Consider the following 20321-nt stretch of genomic DNA (forward strand, 5'->3'; position numbering starts at 1 on the left):
ATGAAAAAATAAATATGACAAAGTTTTTTCAACTGAAAGTAAGGAGCAGCATTAAAACTTAAAAGGAACAGAAATTATTACGCATATGAGGGGCTCACCTCCTCCTAATACCTCGCTCTTTGCGCTAAAGTATTTTTAGAAATTTCAACTATTTATTCTACGGCTTTTGTGATTCAGGGGTCATTCTTAAGAAATCGGGACAAAATTTAAGCTTTAGCGTGAAGAGCGAGGTACTGAAGAGGGGGTGAACCCCCTCATATATGTAATAAAAATATGAGAATACAGAAGTTCCTTACGTAAGCTAATTTGTAAGTTATGTATATCTTTAACTAATAAAATTTATTTTTACTAATAAAAAATTAAAAGTTCTAGTTGCCTTTTTAGGTAACCAAATAATCGGAGGGTAACTAGACCTCCTTCCCCGCTCCTTTTTTTACTCAAAATCATTCGATCAAAACTATGAGAAAGCCATTTAGCAAAAAAAAAAATAAATATGCAAATTTTGTTTTAATTATTCATCTGCGGAGAGCATAAATCAAAACATGCATTGATTAAAAAACGTTCAGAAATTAAATTAAATAAAAACAAGTGTTTTTTAACTTAAAGTAAGTAGTGACATTAAAACATGAAACGAACAGAAATTACTTCATATATGAAAGGGGCTGCTTCCTCATCAACGCCCCGCTCTTCACGCTAAAGTCTGACTCTTTCTCTTAACTCTATTTTTTAAAACAGTAAAAAACTTCAGCGTAAAGAGCGGGGCGTTCACGAGGAAGCAGTTCCTTTCATATACGAAGTAATTTCTGTTCGTTTTAAGTTTTAATGTCACTCCTTACTTTCAGTCTTTTTTTTTTTTAATTTGTAAGAAACCTTTGGTTTTCTAAGAATTCTCGAAGAAAGCTTTCAACTAAGTTCGGTGTTTAGTTTCGAATTAATCAACTGAGGTATTTTAAATAGCCTATCCCTAGGAAAAAAAGTGGAAAAAACAATAAATTTTAAAATGCACTCTATGAATGCCCTCACAGTTGCATATAAATGGGCATTTTGTACTTGAGAATGATAGTGCTCTTTTGCTCATTTTCTCTTCTCCCTTGGTCGGTAACCAAGCTTTGCAAGATGCAGCCAAACATATTACTTCTCGGCTGAAGCTTCTCACCAAAGGAAGCTGTCTATCAAAACCTTTGACAAGACTTGATAATTGGTGCTATTTGAAGTTTTGACAACCAACGGTATCTAGAGAATTGAGAGACAGAAGGCTACCCTAACTTTAATTTTGAAGCTCGATGTTTTCAAGTTCACTTAATCACGGCCTTAAGAAGTCCAATTTCTAATGCAAAAAATTCTGATATCTATGTATATAGGCTAGTATAAAATAGATAGAATTATTAAATAAGTAATAAAATAAATTTGATTTATTCATTCTGGTTTATTGGAATATTACTTACAATTTTATTATTGAATTGATTTGTTTGTGGATTTGAAAATTGATTTTAATAAATAGCATAAGAAAAATCATAGACAGCACAGTAGCACTGTCTGAGTGAAGATCACCAACAGGATAAGGTCAAAGTATTGCCACAGATTGTGTAGCATTATATCATGACATATTCCCCACATTTAAATAGCAACCATATTTCAAATTTGACAGTACCTGAAAAATAAAGTTAAAATTATTAACATATCTATTGAGAATTTTTTTTTTCTTACAAAGAACATCCAGAAAATCTGAACAATTCTTGGCACCACTGAAGCAGAAACTTTGAATTAATAAAAAATTGCCCAGGATGCTATTTGGGGTTCAAGGTGTTTACCCCCCCCCCCCCAAAAAAAATAAGGCTTTCCAAATTTGAGGATTTTATTTTATTTATTTTTTATTTTTCATACAGAGAAGGAATTTTGTTACTTGTGTATTATACGCCACTCATTCAAGTTTACACTGTGTAAAAACTCAAGAACCAACCAGTTTCTTTCAGCTTAGTATAAGACAAGTGACAGAATAGATTGGATGCACATAAGGGGGGAGGGTAAAGTTTTTGGACAATTGGAAGTCAGAAAACAATTTTTACTTCATGATATGCAGAATAATTGTACCTTACACATTTCACATGCAGACCCACTACATTGCCTCCCCCCCCCTTATGTGCAAATATATAGCCCAAATTTGTTTGTAAAGTAGCAAGGAAACTATCAAAGGAACCAGTTTGTTCTTAAGTTCTAAACGTTGTAAACTTGAGTGAGTGGCATATCAAACAGTCTGTGGTAATGAACTGTGGCAAGGAGCAACCCAGCTCAATAGTAACCAAAACTCTAAAAACCAGAACTTTGATACCAATAGTTACATCAAAAGAATTCTATTTTTATGCTGATTTTAAATATATAAGTTTCGTCAAGTTTAGTCTTACCCATCAAAAGTTACAAGCCTGAGAAAATTCGCCTTATTTTATAAAATAGGGGGAAACATCCCCTAAAAGTCATAGAATCTTAACAAAAATCACACCATCAGATTCAGCATATCAGGGAACCCTGCTGTAGAAGTTTCAAGCTCCTATCTATAAAAATGTGGAATTTTGTATTTTTTGCCAGAAGACAGATCATGGATGCATGTTTATTTGTTTGTTTTTCTTCCAGGGGTGATTGTATCAAACCAGTGGTCCTATAATGTTGCGAAAAGGGCTCATTCTAATGGCAATTAAAAATTCTAGTGCCCTTTTTAAGTGATCAAAAAATTGGAGGGCACCTAAGCCCTTTCACATACTGATTTGTTTCAGACTCACCAGATCATAATAGGATAGGGTAGGAATCTGTAACTTCTCCAAGTGGGATGGGTAGTCCAAGCTTTTAAAACCCTCTATTAATGTAGTTGCTCACCTCTGGACACTCTCTAGTTTTTTCTTGCCACCTTTATTTAATGGGGTTGCCATACACATACTAAATTCCAGTTTTGGTCAAACAAGTCCTTTGTATAGCTTTGACATCAGCTTTTGTGACCTACTGCAGAACATTCTTTTTTACAATCCTCAGGATCTTGAGTGCTTTAGAGGCAACTGATAGAGCATGCTGGTCAAACTTTAATTCATCATCCACAAGTACACCCAGGTCTCTTTCAGCATAGCAGGAGCCAATCTTTGGCCCAACACCATCTATTCCACACATGTGATACTAACCCTTCACACTCTTTCTGCCAAAATGCATTGTTTTACTTTTCATAATTCAGAGTTTCAGATTCCAGAGTTTTGCCCCATCAGAGAATTTGTCTAGGTCAGCATGTAATAAGGCTTGTTTTTCACCTGTTTTGCAGGGCTGATGATTTTTGAATGATCAGCATACAGGTTCATTTTATTTTTCACAGATTGTGGGGCATTGGTGATATAGATGTTAAATAATGTTGGACCAAGGATTGTTCCCTGTGGGACTCCACTTTCCACTTCAGTACTATCTGAGTAACATACTCAACTGTTTTTTCCATACAACTTTATGCTCTGCCTTCTATCTTTCAGGAATGCCATCACCCAATCAACAACCTCCAAGCTTACCCTGATTGCAATTAATTTTGCCTGTTGTCAACAATGACATACTTTGTCAAATGCTTTGGCAAAATCTAGGAGAACAAGACCTACCGGGGTTCCTTTATTTAGGAGGTCAGTGACAAAATTGTATACATCTATCAGATTTATATCAATGGATTGTCCTGATCTAAATCCATGCTGACTCTGCACAATAAGATTGTTGGAGGTGAGGCAGCTGACAATGGCAGTATTAACTATTCCTTCCAGAATTGTTCCAAAAATGGATATAATGCTAATAGGGCAGTAATTTGATGGAGCTAATCAGTTGCCACCTTTGTGGATTCTTTGTATCCAGGGACTTTTGGAAAAGTGCTGTGAGAGGCAAGGCTAAATCTGCATTAACTTTCTTTAATGTCCAAAGGTGTATTCTTTCAGGCCCTACAGATTTGTTCTGGTTCAGATTTTTCAGTCAATCCTCAATTTCATCTTTACTGACAGGAATTGGTAGCATTGGTTTATCAACTGTATACTTAGGTTGATTGGGAAGTGGATCTCTTTCTGGGGTAGCAAAGAACTGACGTCATTTGTTGTTTTGCTCTTAGATGTTGGAATAATTTCAAGACAGATAAAAAGATAACTTTCCACAGGTAGATATAATAATTCCATTATAATAACCTTGTACAGCAAAAAATTGTTTGTTTTCCAGGTTAGTTCTCCTTTCTTTTTATTGTCATAACAACCACTACAGTATCAGGAAAGTTCTCATCCATGACTGAACATAGGCATGTATGTAGGGGAGGAGCATGTTGTGCTACCCTTGGCCTCAAAGAATCATGACTTTCATGCATACTCCTGTATGTTCCAGTAGATGTTCAGAAATATTTTATAATTATGGCACTTGGTATTAACCCAGTGACATATAGCAATCGCAAATTCTTTTGGTCTGTCCTGGTTTTGCTACTTTAGGCACTTCCAGGTAAGCTAGGACAATGAAATTTGGCAGGCATATCAGGGACCAGACCAGATTAAATTAAAAATAGTTGTTTTCCCAATTTGACCATCTGGGGGGGGGAGTGGGCGGCCGGTTAATTCAGAAAAAAACAGAAAAAATGAAGTATTTTTAACTTCAGAATGGGTGATGGGATCTTAATGAAATTTGATGTTTGGAAGGATATTGTGTCTCAGAGCTCTTATTTTAAAATCCCGACCAGAGATGGTGACATTAGGGGAAGTTGGAGGGGGAACCTAAAATCTTGGAAAATGCTTAGAGTGGAGGGATTGGGATGAAACTTAGTGAGAAAAATAAGCAGAAGTCCTAGATACATGATTGACTTAACTGGAACAGATCTGCTCTGTTTGGGGGAGTTGGGGAGGGGAGCATTAATTCTGAAAATTAGAAAAAATTAGGTATTTTGAACTTACAAAGGAGGGATCAGATCTTAATGAAATTCCATATTTAAAAGGAGCTGGGGGGCGGGGGTGTTTATTTGGAAAAATTAGAAAAACTGAGGTATTTTTAACTTAAGAGCAGATGGCCAGATCTTAGTGAAATTCCATATTCAGAAGGAACTCATGCCTCAGAGTTCTTATTCCAAATCCTGACCAGATCTGTTGACATTGGGGGGAGTTGGATGGGGAAACTGGAAATGTTGGAAAACGCTTAGAGTGGAGAAATTGGGATGAAACTTGGTGGGTAGAATAAGCAAATGTTGTAGATACGTAATTGAGGTAACAGTACTGGATCCATTTACTTTGGGGGAGTTAGGGGGTGGGGTTCAGTGCTTTGGCAAGTTTGGTGCTTCTGGACGTGCTAGGATGATGAAAATTGGTGGGTGTGTCAGAGGGCTGCACAAATTGACTTGATAAAGTTGTTTTCCACAATTTGACCGTCTAGGCAGCTGAAGGGAGAGGAAAAATTAGAAAACATGAGGTATTTATAACTTACAAGTGGGTAATTTAATGAATTTTGATATTTAGAAGGACCTCATGACTCAAAGCCCTTATATTAAATCCTGACTGGCATTAAACCTCTGATTTTCCTTTTAAATCAATCTATTGATTCTCAGAATTTTGCTTGAGCTCTTGGCTCTTCCAGCCTTCTCACAAGTGCCATATGAGCTCTTAGCTCTTGTTTTTATATAATTTACCAACTCTTTAAAGTATTTTAATACTCTATCACATCCCTCCCAAAATACCCTTATTCTTGATAAACATTTCTGCTTATCAGGCTGGCAAAACTGAATAAGTGTTTTTTGTTCTACATGTGTTAATAATTTATCCCCATTTCTCTTTTTGAATTCATTTTGATAAACCACATCAGTGTAAAAGATTTTGTCTCTATGTCTGGAAGTTTTTATAAAAAAAAAGAAAAAAAAAAAAAAAAAAAAAAAATATCTCCTTATATCCTCCTTAGCATTTTTCATCTATTTACATTATTTTTTTTGTAAGTTTCACCTATTTGGTTGAGTTTTTTTCCCACAAATAAGAACCTCCAAGTTTATCTTGTAATTTATACATTATGATCTCATTTTATTTATAAACAGATAGACAATGTGGTCTATATGTTATTTAACATATTGCAACAGACCCTTACACAGGAATGTGTTGATAAATGAATAAAGAATGTGCAAACAAAATCATTCAGTATGTCAAAAAATGTGGACAAATGAGCAAATTTAGATGCCCTGAGTTCTATGTTGTAAACACTGCATGCTGATGCTTTGAGGGGGAGTCACCCCTCCCCCCTAAATGTGCCCCTGGTTGCAGGGAGATATGATTTAAGGTGGCTAAAAAAAATGTTACTCCTACTCTCTATAAAAGTAGGAAAAAATCACCAAAAATTTTACAGCACAATTTTGGAACCACTATCAAAATTTTTCTTCAAAACAGGATAACTCTGCTTAGTTGTGACTTGAAACAATATCTCTTGATGCCTTTGTTATACTTTGACAATGCAAGACACAGACACTATATTTGAGACACCCAGATAAGAAAAGAATATTTAATTCAATCAGTTTCCTGTTTTTGACACAAAATGAGCTTCCAACAATTTTTCAGCTATGTAATGTTCAAACTGTCATTACTTGGTTATTTTTTGGCAAAAAAAAGTCAGGATCAGCACCAATGCATCAATAATCTTCTCTAAAATGTAGCCATATAGGCTTATTTTTGATAAAATAAAGTTAAAATGGCAGCTAATATTATATTGACAAAACTATATTCCAAGTATTGAAAATTCTTGTCTGATGTATTGAAAAACCAGACCAACTAAAAATGTTCCTTCAGCTAAATTCAAATGTAGATATTGGCTTCTATTATGAGATTCATTTCTATTGAGAATATTTAGTAGTAACCTTGTTAAAAATTTCAACAGACAGCAACAGGCCTTGTCAAAATATAGGTGACTATGTCAAAACTTCACTGAAGATGTAAAACAGATGAGAAACAACTGCTGTCAAAATTCAAGGGTCCAAAACAATGTGACAAAAGCATGACGAAAACAAAGTGACAAAAACATGGTTGTTAGATTTATAAGTACTTTCTCAACAACTAGAGATTTTGATGATTATTATTTGTAATGACATTTCATATGAAAAAAACATCAATTTTTTTAATTGTAGTTTAACCAATTTGATGCTAGATTTATCCATCATCTGAGGAACTACTGCTTAGCCTCATGCTATGTCTATATTTTTGAACATTTGACTTGGTTGATCACAACACCTTAATATGCTTATCACTGAAGAAATTTGAAGTACACCCTCTCTCAGTAAATTTTACACATGTTTTCTTTAAAATAGATCCCAAGCTGGAAAATACAATTTTACTGAACTGAACCACTCCCTCATTAGCAGAGAATTCCTATACTACCCAATCCCACCCAAAATGCTTATGAAACATGTTAAACTCCTTGGTGTCATAAACTTCTAATAATCTTAAGTAGGACATGCATATTTCAAGAATTCTGGACTTTCTAGACAAAGGATAGTCAAAACTAAAAATTTTCAAAGTGGATTAAACTGGTAGATTAACTTTGCAATGGTCAAATGTTGACAACACTTTAACTGTGAACAACATAGAAATCTTTACTGGACTGTTAAAGCTGAGAGAAATCAGGCCATTCTAGATAGCATTTATAAAGAGACATATTTCACACATTATATTATGGAGAACTAGGTCACATGATTACACTCCATTTGATTATCCAATTTTGTCCTTATACATAAGGCAATTTTTTCATTTTTTTGCTTCTACTATCTGAGTAACATTTTATACATTTACACAGCTTTAAAAAGTTGCAGAGAAGTAAAAAAATAAGGTAAAAAGAAAAGGCATGTCAAATCCAATAGGATCTGCCCACAAGTATTTCAACATGTGTCAAAGTGGGTTCCAACTTATGTCAAAAATAGATGACTTTTTTGTTCTGTAAAATTTGTAGGTGAAAATGCTCTATTTTTAAGAAAATTGGAGTTTTGTACCCTTTTCTGATAAAACTTCAAACTTCTAATCAAACAGTTGAATTTGTAGATTTTGTTCTATATACTGAAACCCTTTTCAAACCAAAAGTATTTAAATTAAGCCTTCTGGGGTAGAAAAAATGGTTTCTACAGAAACTGTCAAATCATCAGTTTGTTTACCCTACTTTAATTATAAGATACTTACTTGTACTATTCCTAAGTGCAAAACAACAACTTTATACATACCCTCTCTAAATGGATGGATAGCCAATACATACTAACCCAAAATAGGCTATTAATTTTTACTATGCTAGACTAGGATTAATTTCCTCCTTATTATTTTAACAGCAAAAGGTAAATGGATGGCAAGAAAAAAAGATCAATGCTATTGAAAATTTACTGAGTATATTGAAGTGAGCTCAATGAGATAGATTAGTAACAAAGAAGTAAAGTTCATAAAATCAAGAAAAAGAAAAGTAGGCTGCATAAGAAACATGAAATTTGGGCTAGGCCCATGCAGTTCTACACTGGGTGGAGGGTTAAAGGGTAAATGTTTAGTTCTATTACAAGTGCTCTAAATGGAAACTAGGCTATACTGCAAAGCAGCATAGTTTCTAGTTTAGAGCACTTAACAATGCTAATTCTAGAAGTTTATTCATTTCTGGTTGATCCTCCTCTTCCAGGAGGCAAACTAAAAATGCATAAAGTGGGCTTGCTTACAGGTAACATTACCTATAGAGCAAAGCATATCAGTCCATGAGCCGTGTAGGCAGTAGGGCAAGGTATATAGTCTATATTTATTTAAACCTTGCTTGATTTTTAGGTCAATTTCCTGAACAATTGTTTAGGGTCATGGAACTATTGTTAATAGATGCATTTTGACTTTTGGAACATCTTTTCTCTCTTGCAAAATTACCACAAACTTACCATTATGGAGTTATTATATATTTGCACATTAGGGGGGGGGGGGTAAGCAGAGCATATATTAAATACAGCAATGGTTAGTTTTGATATATGCTATGTTTTACCCCCACCCCCCTGATGTGCAAATATATAGCCCAAATTTGTTTCTAAACTATTATAGATTTGCAATTCCAAATATCCAATCAACAAAAAAAGAAATGATTGTAATTCTATAGCCTGTGTGTAAATACAGGATATTTGGGCTGGAATAACTCTACAATGGTGAGTTTGTGGTAGTTTTGCAAGAGAGAAAAGATGTTCCAAAAGTCAAAATGCATCTATTAACAATAGGCTAGTTTCATGACCCTAAACAACTGTTCAGGTAATAGGAACATTGACCAATTTTTTTTGTAAGTAAGCCTAGTTTATGCATATATAGTCTTGTTGGAGGGGGATGTTACAAAGCTAAAAATGTATGTGCTCTACTAAAAATGACAAAGAAACAATATGTGATCGTTATATACAGTAATACACACTTTAGACTGCTTGTTCTGAAGTTAAATATTTACCAGTTAAAGCAAAGTAAAGAAATTTTTAGAAAAATATAGGCTGGTCTAAATATTTTATGATTTTCTAAGTTGTTTTCAGAATTCTGTTGCCTAGTGTTCCCTTCTGAGTGGACCTAACTGTAGACTAAAACTGTAATTCTTTGTGAAAGTGGTAGTACTAAAACAATGCTGCAAAATGCTCCCAAACTCCAATTTTACTGCTGCTTAAAAAACATTCAACAAAGCCTAGCCTAAGATAATGAACAGGGGAAAACTGGTCCTAAGGAAAAATATTTCCAATGCTTTCTCACCTTCATTACCAAATAAGCTCCATAGCTTTGCTAAGAGCATACCCATTTCTAATTAGGCTAGTGACCCAACTACAGAAATTATTCTTTCTTTTTTTGCACTTCCTTGGAAATTTACAAAGTTCTTCTGTTTTTTCCTAAGAAGACACACGATTTCCAAATAAATACATGCTTAAATAATTTTCGGCTAACTGAAGGACTGATTTGAACAAATCAGGAATACTTTTCTGGTCAAGCTCTTACAAAACACAAACTTGATGGTGTCTCTCTGGGGTAAACATCTCACCTGAACCTTACACTGCTAATTTTTATCTGAATTGAAATTATAATTCACGTCTTTATTTGGAAGGGGGGCAGGAAAATGTTGTCCCGGAAATAAGCTCATTCCAGAATATCCACCTCAAGTCATTTTTAACCATCCAATTATTGATCATCTGAGTCTCATGAAAGTAACTTAAGTTTACTTTAAGCTAAACAAAGTTCAAATAACATGAGTAACAGCTAAATCTTTATCAAGGCAAAGATTATGCCAAAGTGAATAGAGGTTTGAACTAATTAAACATCATGCAGGGCCGAAGATAAACATTACACAATAACATTTTTTAATTAGATAACGAAAGTTTATGCATATAGGAAACTAGGAAATTACATTCACCGTTTGGATTGATGTATGAATCTATTACAAGAACAGTTACTTTTTTATGGACTGCGTCCATATGTGGGGACAAATGAACTTCTCTGCGCAAAACAATGTCTCTGAAAATCAGAGGCTATATTAATAACTTTCGTATATTTATAAGATAAACAATTACAAAATTTGACACACTAGTAGGCCAAGTTTTCTCTCACTCTTTGAAAAAAGCGCTGGAACTGTGTATTTCCCGTCAGATGAGTCACCTCTTAATAATTTACTACCTTTGGATGGGCACATTCATCGCTAGGTATAAAAACAAACAACTTATCGATGCCATATTAAACACATATCGATTGCTATCCTTCTCAAGATTAAACAAAAATAAAAATAAAAGCATTTGCCGACTAAAAACGAACAGCAATGTTAAATCTTAAAAAAAAACAAAGTTATCCCATTTTAAGGGGGAATGCCTTTTAATATGCCATGCAATAGAAGGTCAAGGGGGAATTTCTCATTTCAACGACCGTGTCAAGATTTAAAGCTGTAAAGAACTTACCAGGCTCAGGGTTCAAATCTTTCTCCACATTTATCTGAAGAGCTTCTCATAGAAATTTTAAGCACCAGTCTAGAAGTACACTTTTGAGGTTTGAATCCCCCCCCCTCTGTTTACTCCAATAAGGAGTTCCAGTTAAACCTACTCTAGCATCTGTTTTGTAAATATTCAGTGCATATTCGCAAACTAGTACAACTTGGTACAACTTTTAAGGACAAATACAGCACAACTTGGGCCATATATCCTTGGGCCATAAAAAGGTAGAGGTTGACGCAACACACTGTCATCATTTCTTTTACAGCTTGAATTGAATAGAACATCTTTTAATTTTTCAAAGTAATCCCTCTTCCGATTTTCTTTGGCTATTAATTTGATATGATGACCTCTGACAAAAAAGAAGAAACAACAAAATTAGGAATCCATAATCATACTTCTATGAAAAATACAAAATTTAGACTTTTCTTAGGTATGAGCCTATAGCACTCTCTAGGGTTGTTATAAAGTTTGAAACTAATCATATAACTTGCATCAAGATGTTTAACTTTTTGTGAGGGGGGAGATTGAAGCATTCTCCTTCTTACCCGAAAATATGTCCACATTTTTATGCTGACAATTTTGATTCACAACTTTAAAAACTGATTCATTTTATGTCAGAATTACATAAGAAAAACTAGTTTCTTTAACTGAAAGTAAAGAGCGACATTAAACTTAAAACGAACAGAAATTATTCCTTATATGAAATGGGTTGTCCCCTCCGCAATCCCTTGCTCTTTACGCTAAAGTTTTTAATTTTTTTAAAAATCAGAATTGTGGCAAAGAGTCAAACTTTAGCGTAAAGAGCGAGGGATTGCGGAGGGGACAACCCATTTCATATACGGAGTAATTTCTGTTCGTTTCAAGTTTTAATGTCGCTCCTTACTTTCAGTTAAAATTTTATGTAATTTCTGAACGTTTTTGAATTAATGCATGTTTGATTTTGGTTCTCCACACATAAATTATCAAAATGAAATTTGCATATTAATTCCTTTTTTGGCTAAATGGCTTTCTCTTAGTTTTGATCAGACGATTTTGAGAAATAAGGGGTGGGGAAAGCCTAGTTGCCCTACAGTTTTTCGGTTCCATAAAAAGGCAACTATAAATTTTAATCTTTAACGAATGTTTTTATTAGTAAAAAATATACGTAACTTAAGAATTAGCTTACATAACAAACTTTTATATTCTTAAATTTTTATTATGTACATGAGAGGGTTTGTACCCTCGTTAATGCCTCGCTCTTTACACTAAATCGTAAATTTTGTCCCAACTCTTTAAGAATGACCCCTGAATCCGAAAGGCCGTAGAATAAATACTTGAAATTACTATAAATACTATAGCATAAAGAGCAAGGTATTTATCTCCTCCTAAATACCTCGCTCTTTATGCTAAAGTATTTTTAGAACCCCTCATATGCGTAATAATCTCTGTTCGTTTTAAGTTTCAATGCTACTCCTTACTTTCAATTGAAAAAGCTTTTCCATGTTTATTTTTTCATTGTTTTTTTATAGTAATTTTAGAAAACCATGCACCCTTTTCATTGAATTTCTGCTCTCCTATGACATATTTCTCCAAGGAAAGATCCTCCCACATAGCTCCCTCCCCTCAACCCCACCCCCAAAATAAAAAAAATCCCCTGAAAACGCTTTACACTTCCCAATAACCATTATTACTGGCCGAAGTTTGTAATTTGCAGCCCCTCCCCTAGGGACTGTGGGGGAGTAATTCATTCCCAAGGACATAGTTATTATGGTTTTTGGCTATGCGGAACAAAATGGGTATCTCAAAATTTTGATCCATTGACTTTGGAGAAAAATGAGCATGGGAGGGGGCCTAGGTGCCCTCCAAGTTTTTTGGTCACTTAAAAAGGGCACTAGAACTTTTCATTTCCGTAAGAATGAGCCCTCTTGACACATTCTAGGACCACTTGGTCGATACGATGACCCCTGGGAAAAAAAAACAAACAAACAAATAAACACGCACCCGTGATTTGTCTTCTGACAAAAATACGAAATTCCACATTTTTGAAGATAGAACCTTGAAACTTCTACAATTGGGTTCTCTGATACGCTGAATCTAATGGTGTGATTTTCGTTAAGATTGTATAACTTTAAGTGGTTTTTTCCCCCTATTTTTAAAATAACGCAAATTTTCTTAGGCTCGTAACTTTTGATGGATAAGACTCAACTTGATTAAACTTATATATTTAAAATCAGCATTAAAATGCAATTCTTTTAGAGTTTTGGTTGCTATTGAGCCGGGTCGCTCCTTACTACAGTTCGTTACCACGAACTGTTTGATTTTGTTCTTTAGAGTTTTGGTTTACATAAGCAAGGTTCACTTTTTAATTACGAATGAACAGTCTGAAAATTCAATTGCTAAGTAGGCCAACCACTTCTCATGTTTTCTTTTGATTTCTTCTAAAAACAAATTAATCATATTTTCTGATACTTTATAGATAACATTTTTCTGATTTTGTTATGTTTCTTTGTTTTGATTAAAGGAAAATCATAAAAAATTTCAATTAAGCATCCAGAGATTCAAAAATATTATCTAAAAAACAACAGCATCTGTAAGTAAGATGCCCAGGTAGTATTCATATGCATAGCATATCTTGTTTATGAGCCTTAATTAAGGTAAGAGTCATTTTTAAAATTCCGGACACTGGCACTTTAATTAAGCTATTCTTGTAGATATATTTTCCGTAATCTGCGAAGCAATAACCAATATCCATTTTAAGTCTCAGCTTTGCTAAGAACAACTGGGATGATTTAGAAAAAGTGAACAATTTTGAAAAAAATGAAAATTCATTCCATCGTATAAGATAAAGAAAAGTCAAAGTGAGAAAGCTGACGATAAAAACCCGATAAACTATTCGCTTGCCGTTTATCGGCATTTCAGTACCCCACCCCTCCTATCAAATATTCTTTTCTAGTGTTTCCTTTAAAACATGACATAAACGCCACTGTGGTGTTTTTTATTTACAATAATTAAGCTTGAACGTTTAGAACCTATTGCAGCAGACCCAATTTTTGGGGTAGAAATCATAGAGTTATGGCTCTTCTGAAGAAAACACTATGACCACAAAAGGGTAGTACCATTTCATTTTTAATAGACATTCCTTTCAAATGAAATATATGCTGTTCTGACAGTGCAGAAGAACCACCACCCCTGCCCCTAAGTAGTCTTAGATATAGCTCAAATAATTCATTTCTCCGTTCAACATCTCTTGATACTTTGTATTTCTTTGTTAACGAGTGGCTGAATCCTTCACCCGTGAATAGTGTTATCTGATTGCAAGAACATAAAGTTTTTATTTATTTGTGTATGCCTGTTTATTATGCTTGTTTGTATCAGCTTTGTATATAGCTCAACTAGCTTTGACACACGCACATGTATACTAATTAAAATATGCTTATTAATAGAAAAAATATGATAGCCTGATTAATAGAAACCTGCTGCATATCATAAAGAAAATTTTCACTGTTTTAATGTTTTGTATTAGTTTTTCATGTATCCTGACGCTATATTAGTACCCTTAGCAGGAAGGAGTGTTGTGCATTGTCTAAGTAGTGAATGTTTATTTTTGGAAAGACTGTCAATTGGAGAATGTAACAGTAATAATGTTTTTTTTTTATCACAGTGTTTCCTTCAGAAAAACTGTAGCTCTAAAATATTATCTTGTTTTGTTTAAAACGATTATATCAATTTATGTAAGTTTTTACTTAATGAACTAAAATATCTTTAAAACACCATGTCATTCAGAGAGTCTTAAAGATGCATCTCCTAGCCAAAATAGCTTGAAGTCTAAAAAATTCAATCTTAATCCTAAATTCGGCCAACTGGATGACTACAAAATAATCTATTTCTGGGGCTTATATATACATGAAATTTTATTGCCTATGAATTTTTCTACACTATAAAAACGAGAGTACTCTGCCTTATAAACAACTTTTCACATTAAATATTGAAACAGATGTATTCTTTTAACATATGTATTGTTTACGCAGAAGTACCTTACTGTTGAAAGTATTTATGTAAGAAACCAGCCCTCCACTTGAAATAACATCACATCAAGGTATTGTGAAAATATTTCTTAAGGACTTTTTAAACTGCGAGATGGTGTAGACAAAGTTATAAGAGAAAAACAGTGCGGTTTTAGAAAAGGTAGAGGATATGTCAACCAAATTTCCAATCTTAGGTTAATAATTTTGAATTGCTTGAGATATCAAACACCTTTGGTCGTCAGTTTTATAGATTAGGAGCAAGCGTTTGATTATATTGATAAAAGAGCTTTAGCAAAGGTATTATCCTTGTGTGGTATATCAGAAAAATACATTAAGTGACTAGTGCTATGTATGAGAATAATATGGCTATGGTTAAAGTAGGAAATGAGTTTAACAGCTGGTTTCATGTTTAATCAGAAGTTAAGCAGGGTTGTGTTCTATCTCCGTTTATATGGATCATTTTGATAGACTTGGTCTTAAGGAAAAAGAAAAGAATACGGAATCAAAGGCAATGAGAGAATATGGAGTCAATGGGGGAGGAAAACTTTCCTGGACTTAGAATATGCTAAATATTATAGCATCCTAGATGAAAGTGTAAGCAAAATGAATGAAATATGGAGCTAGGAATAAGTAAAGATGAAAAAGTGACGTTGGGTAACTAAACATAGATCAATTAAACAGCTTCACTTGCCTTAGTAGTATATTAGTAATAAAGACGGCGGGGGCAGTGAAGATATTTAAAATAGAATAGCCAAGGCTCTATTTGTCTTTTCACAGTTAAAAAAATATTTGGAAGAATAGGAACATAAGTCTGCAAACCAAGATTAGAATATTGGAAGGTACAGTGATAACAGTGGTCAAATATGGCTCTGAAGCATAGGCGCTCCGAAAGGTGGATGAAGATTTATCAGCTGTTTTCAAGAGAAATTGCCTAGGGATTGTTGTGGGTACCCGGTTGACTGACTGAATTTTAAAGTAGAGTGTATGAAAAATTTGGTTCAATCCCGTTTTCAAGGGCTATAATAAAAAAAAAGTTGAGACGGCTGGGGCACATTCCGTGGATGAAGGATGACAGATTGCTGAGGATTTTTTTTTCTTGGCCAACTGTCTGGGGCTAAACGGAAAGCAGTCTTCCGTAGTTGGGGTGCTATGAAGTCATAAAAAAAAAATTTTAAGTGAAATTTGAAGTTCCCGGAAGGGTGTAATGAAAAAGGTTTTGTATAGATTGGGATTGAGGAGGAGCGTGCGTAGCTGTGTTGGCCTTAGACGGTTTGGTGCTGCGGTGAGTTGTTAGTAGCAATTGTAGTTTTGTTTCAGAAGTCGCACTCACACAGGTTGTCATATTCGTCCTTTAGCATATTAAATAAAAAAACGAGTTTTTTGACTGAAAGTAAGGAGCAGCAATAAAACTTAAAACGAAAATAAATTATTACGTATATGAGGGGATTCAACCCCTCGTCAATACCTCGCTCTTTACGCTTAGTTTTTTTAGTACTTTTAAAACTTATTTAATCTAATTAAGCGGCCATTGTGATTCAGGGGTCATTATTAAAGAATTGGAACAAAATTTGAACTTCAGCAGAAAGAGCGAGGCATTAACGAGGGGTCAAACCCCCTAATATACGTAATAATTTCTGTTCGTTTTAAGCTTTAATGTTGCTCCTTACTTTCAGGCGAAAAAATTTTTCTTTTATTTAATGAAAATTAGAAAAGTATATTCATGTAAGTACGACAAACTGACTTCAAAGTTTTTAAAGCCTATTAAAAACGAAAAGTGGATAGAAGAAACGAGAACAATTGACAGCACAACTCCCAGTACTTGTTCAGGTAATAATGCTATTGTCAATAGATGTTACAGAGACAAGAATACGATAAACACTATCTAATTTAAAGAAAGAAAAGATCAAAATCTGGTTTTTAGGTCAAACGAGAATACTAAAAAAAATACGAGAATAAAATAGTATATTCAAGGAAAATACCAAAGAAAAAAATCAACAAAACAAACGCGGAAGTTCAATATGAAAAAAAAATCAATGAAAACACCAAAAATTAGAAGATAAATAAAATTCAATATAAGCAAAAATTATAAGAATTAAAACCAAATACCTAGCAATATGCAATTGTAATTCTTATAATTTTTGGCTTTTATTTAATTTTGGAAAAGCAATGACAGCGTATACTCTTCTCTTGGGACCAGAGGAAAGTTATTCTGTCCCTTTCCCCCCGAAAAATTCTAAGTCCCCTTCCTCCTACTGATTGACTGTTTACAAAGACTATGTATGCTGACTGTGTGACTGTGTGACTATGTAATGAGAAATACTTGCTTGCTCTCAGTAAAAAAAAAAAAAAAAATATTTACTTTCTTGTCAGGATCGGATACACCATATGGTTGTTTTCAGGTCTATGATTAGCTGGAAGTTACGGGCACTAACCAAATATATAGAGTGACATATAGCCTTACTGTAAACACTAATAAAACAAATAACAAAAACACCAATAAAGGCAGCAGTCACTTCAAAATGCGACAACAAATTACTTGAAGGTTTGAGGGGGGCTTAGGTTTGAGGGGCAAGAATACCAACCTTAATATTGCAGTGATTTTAAGCTTGGGCGAGCTGATCACTGAAATTTTTGTTCGCGTTCATATCATTTCTTCGTTAATTTTAATTTCTTTCTTCGTGGTAATTTCTTCTCTTTTAGGTTGGGATCTTGTACGAGCTAATTTCTGCTGTATTTAGGTTTTAAATTTGCCCTCTACTTTTCATGTTGAATCTTTTCTGCCTTTATTTAATTCAAGGTCATACAAATATAAAGGTTATTTGGGGAACAAGAGACGGATCCCCCCCCCCGAAGATGTTTGCATCGTTCTCCTTGTTAACGCTTTTTTTCAAATTTCTAAAAAACTAATGGAGGGCAATGGAATTTCTTCCCCAAACTAAATACTTGGATTCGTAAAGGAAATTTATTGAAATAAGTACGTCTTACAAATGTCACCATAATTGTTCAATTCCCCCCCCCCCATTTATGCGTGGCTCCCCCTTTTAACACTTTTTCCTCAAATTTTAGAGATTTAACAGAAGGCTATGAAAGTTCTAACCCCAATCAAAACCCTTGGAAACGTGAAGGAAATCAAACAGTTCGTGGTAACGAACTGTAGTAAGGAGCGACCCGGGTCAATAGTAACCAAAACTCTAAAATAAATTGAATTTTGATATCAATAGCTACATCAAAAGAATTGCATTTTAATGCTGATTTTAAATATACAAGTTTCATCAAGTTTAGTCTTACCCATCAAAAGTTACGAGCCTGAGAAAATTTGCCTTATTTAGGAAAATAGGAGGAAACACCCCCTAAAAGTCATAGGATCTTAACGAAAATGACACCATCAGATTCAGCGTATCAGAAAACCCTACTATAGAAGTTTCAAGCTCCCGTCTACAAAAATGTGGAATTTTGTATTTTTTGCCAGAAGACAAATCACGGGTGCGTGTTTATTTGTTTGTTTTTTTTCTTTTCCCCAGGGGTCGTCGTATCAACCAAGTGGTCCTAGAATGTCGCAAGAGGGCTCATTCTAACGGAAATGAAAAGTTCTAGTGCCCTTTTTAAGTGACCAAAAAAAATGGAGGACATCTAGGCCCCCTCCCACGCTCATTTTTTTCCCAAAGTCAACGGATCAAAATTTTGAGATTGCCATTTTATTCAACATAGTCGAAAACCATAATAGCTATGTCTTTGGGGATGACTTACTCCCCCACAATCCCTGGGGGAGGGGCTGCAAGTTACAAACTCTGACCAGTGTTTACATATAGTAATGGTTATTGGGAAGTGTACAGACGTTTTCACGGGGATTTTATTCAGGGGGCTGAGGAGAGGGGGCTATGTTGGAGGATCTTTTCTTGGAGGATTCTGTCTTGGGGGAAGAAAAATTCAATGACAAGGGCGCAGGATTCTCTAGCATTACTATAAGAAAACAATGAAAAATAAACATGAAAACGTTTTTTCAAATGAAAGGAAGAAGTAGCATTGAAACTTAAAACGAACAGAGATTATTACGCATATGAGGGGTTCTAAAAATACTTTAGCATAAAGAGCGAGGTATTTAGGAGGATATACATACCTTGCTCTTTATGCTAAAGTATTTTTAGTAATTTCAACTATTTATTCTACGGCCTTTCTGATTCAGGGGTCATTCTTAAAGAATTGGGACAAAACTTGCGATTTAGTGTAAAGGGCGAGGTATTAACGAGGGTACAAACACCCTCGTATACATAATAAAAATATAAGGTCATGAAAGTTTGTTACGTAAGTTAATTCTTAAGTTACGTATATTTTTTACTAATAAAAACGTTCGTTAAAAATTAAAAGTTCTAGTTGCCTTTTTAAGTAACCAAAAAATTCGAGGGCAACTAGGCCTCCTTCTCCACCCCTTATTTCTCAAAATCGTCTGATCAAAACTAAGAGAAAGCCATTTAGCCAAAAAAAGAATTAATATACAAATTTCATTTTAATAATTTCAGTGCGGAGAGCCAAAACCAAACATGCATTAATTCAAAAACGTTCAGAAATTAAATAAAAAAAAACTAATTTTTTTAGCTGAAAGTAAGGAGCGACATTAAAACTTAAAACGAACAGAAATTACTCCGTATATGAAATGAGTTGTTCCCTCCGCAACCCCTCGCTCTTTACGCTAAAGTTTGACTCTTTGCCACAATTCTACTTTTTAAAACAATTAAAAGCTTTAGCGTAAAGAGCGAGGGGTTGCGGAGGGGACAACTCATTTCATATACGGAGTACTTTCTGTTGGTTTTAAGTTTTAATGTCGCTCCTTACTTTCAGCTAAAAAAAAATAGTTTTTTTTATTTAATTTATTCAAAGAAGCATGTCTTCCGAATGTCACCATAATTGTTGATTTCATCCCCCATATGTGTTCACGGTTCTCCCTTTAAATGTTTTCTTTTTTCGAATTTCTTAAAATTAATGGGTGGGTATGAAAACTCTTGCCCCAGACAAAACTCTTGGATTGGTAAAGAATATTTATTCTTCCGAGCGTCACCATAATTGTTCAATCAAACTATTTGAGTTCAATTAAATTTATGTCCATCAAATTGAAGCAAAATGTACAAATTGTATAGACACCATGTAATAACCTGAAAATTAGTAATTTTATCAAGAAATTTTCTGACGGAATAGATTCATAAAACTTTTAATTGCTTGTAGGCGATGATACATAATAGAAGGTTATATGGGCCCCGGGTTACAAGGTACCTAAAACCAATTCGTAGGAACTATTATATACAGGGTAGGAGGTAATTACACGCAAAATATCCAATTACAATTAAACCTTCTGGAAATTAAAACCTTCCAGGTGTTAC

General features: G+C 34.1%; 1 protein-coding gene across 1 annotated transcript in view; it reads right to left on the minus strand.

The window, feature by feature from the left end:
- LOC136025090 (ADP-ribosylation factor-like protein 5B) overlaps positions 1-9859 on the minus strand; it is a 34093-nt gene extending 24234 nt beyond the window's left edge. The window contains exon 1 of the mRNA XM_065700815.1: positions 9726-9859. Within this exon, the coding sequence (XP_065556887.1) occupies positions 9726-9771 (46 nt within the window). The 5' untranslated portion in view covers positions 9772-9859. The remainder of the gene's footprint in view (positions 1-9725) is intronic.
- Positions 9860-20321: the final 10462 nt, after the last annotated feature.

Source organism: Artemia franciscana, chromosome 1, assembly GCF_032884065.1.
Source record: "Artemia franciscana chromosome 1, ASM3288406v1, whole genome shotgun sequence".
Taxonomy (NCBI): domain Eukaryota; kingdom Metazoa; phylum Arthropoda; class Branchiopoda; order Anostraca; family Artemiidae; genus Artemia; species Artemia franciscana.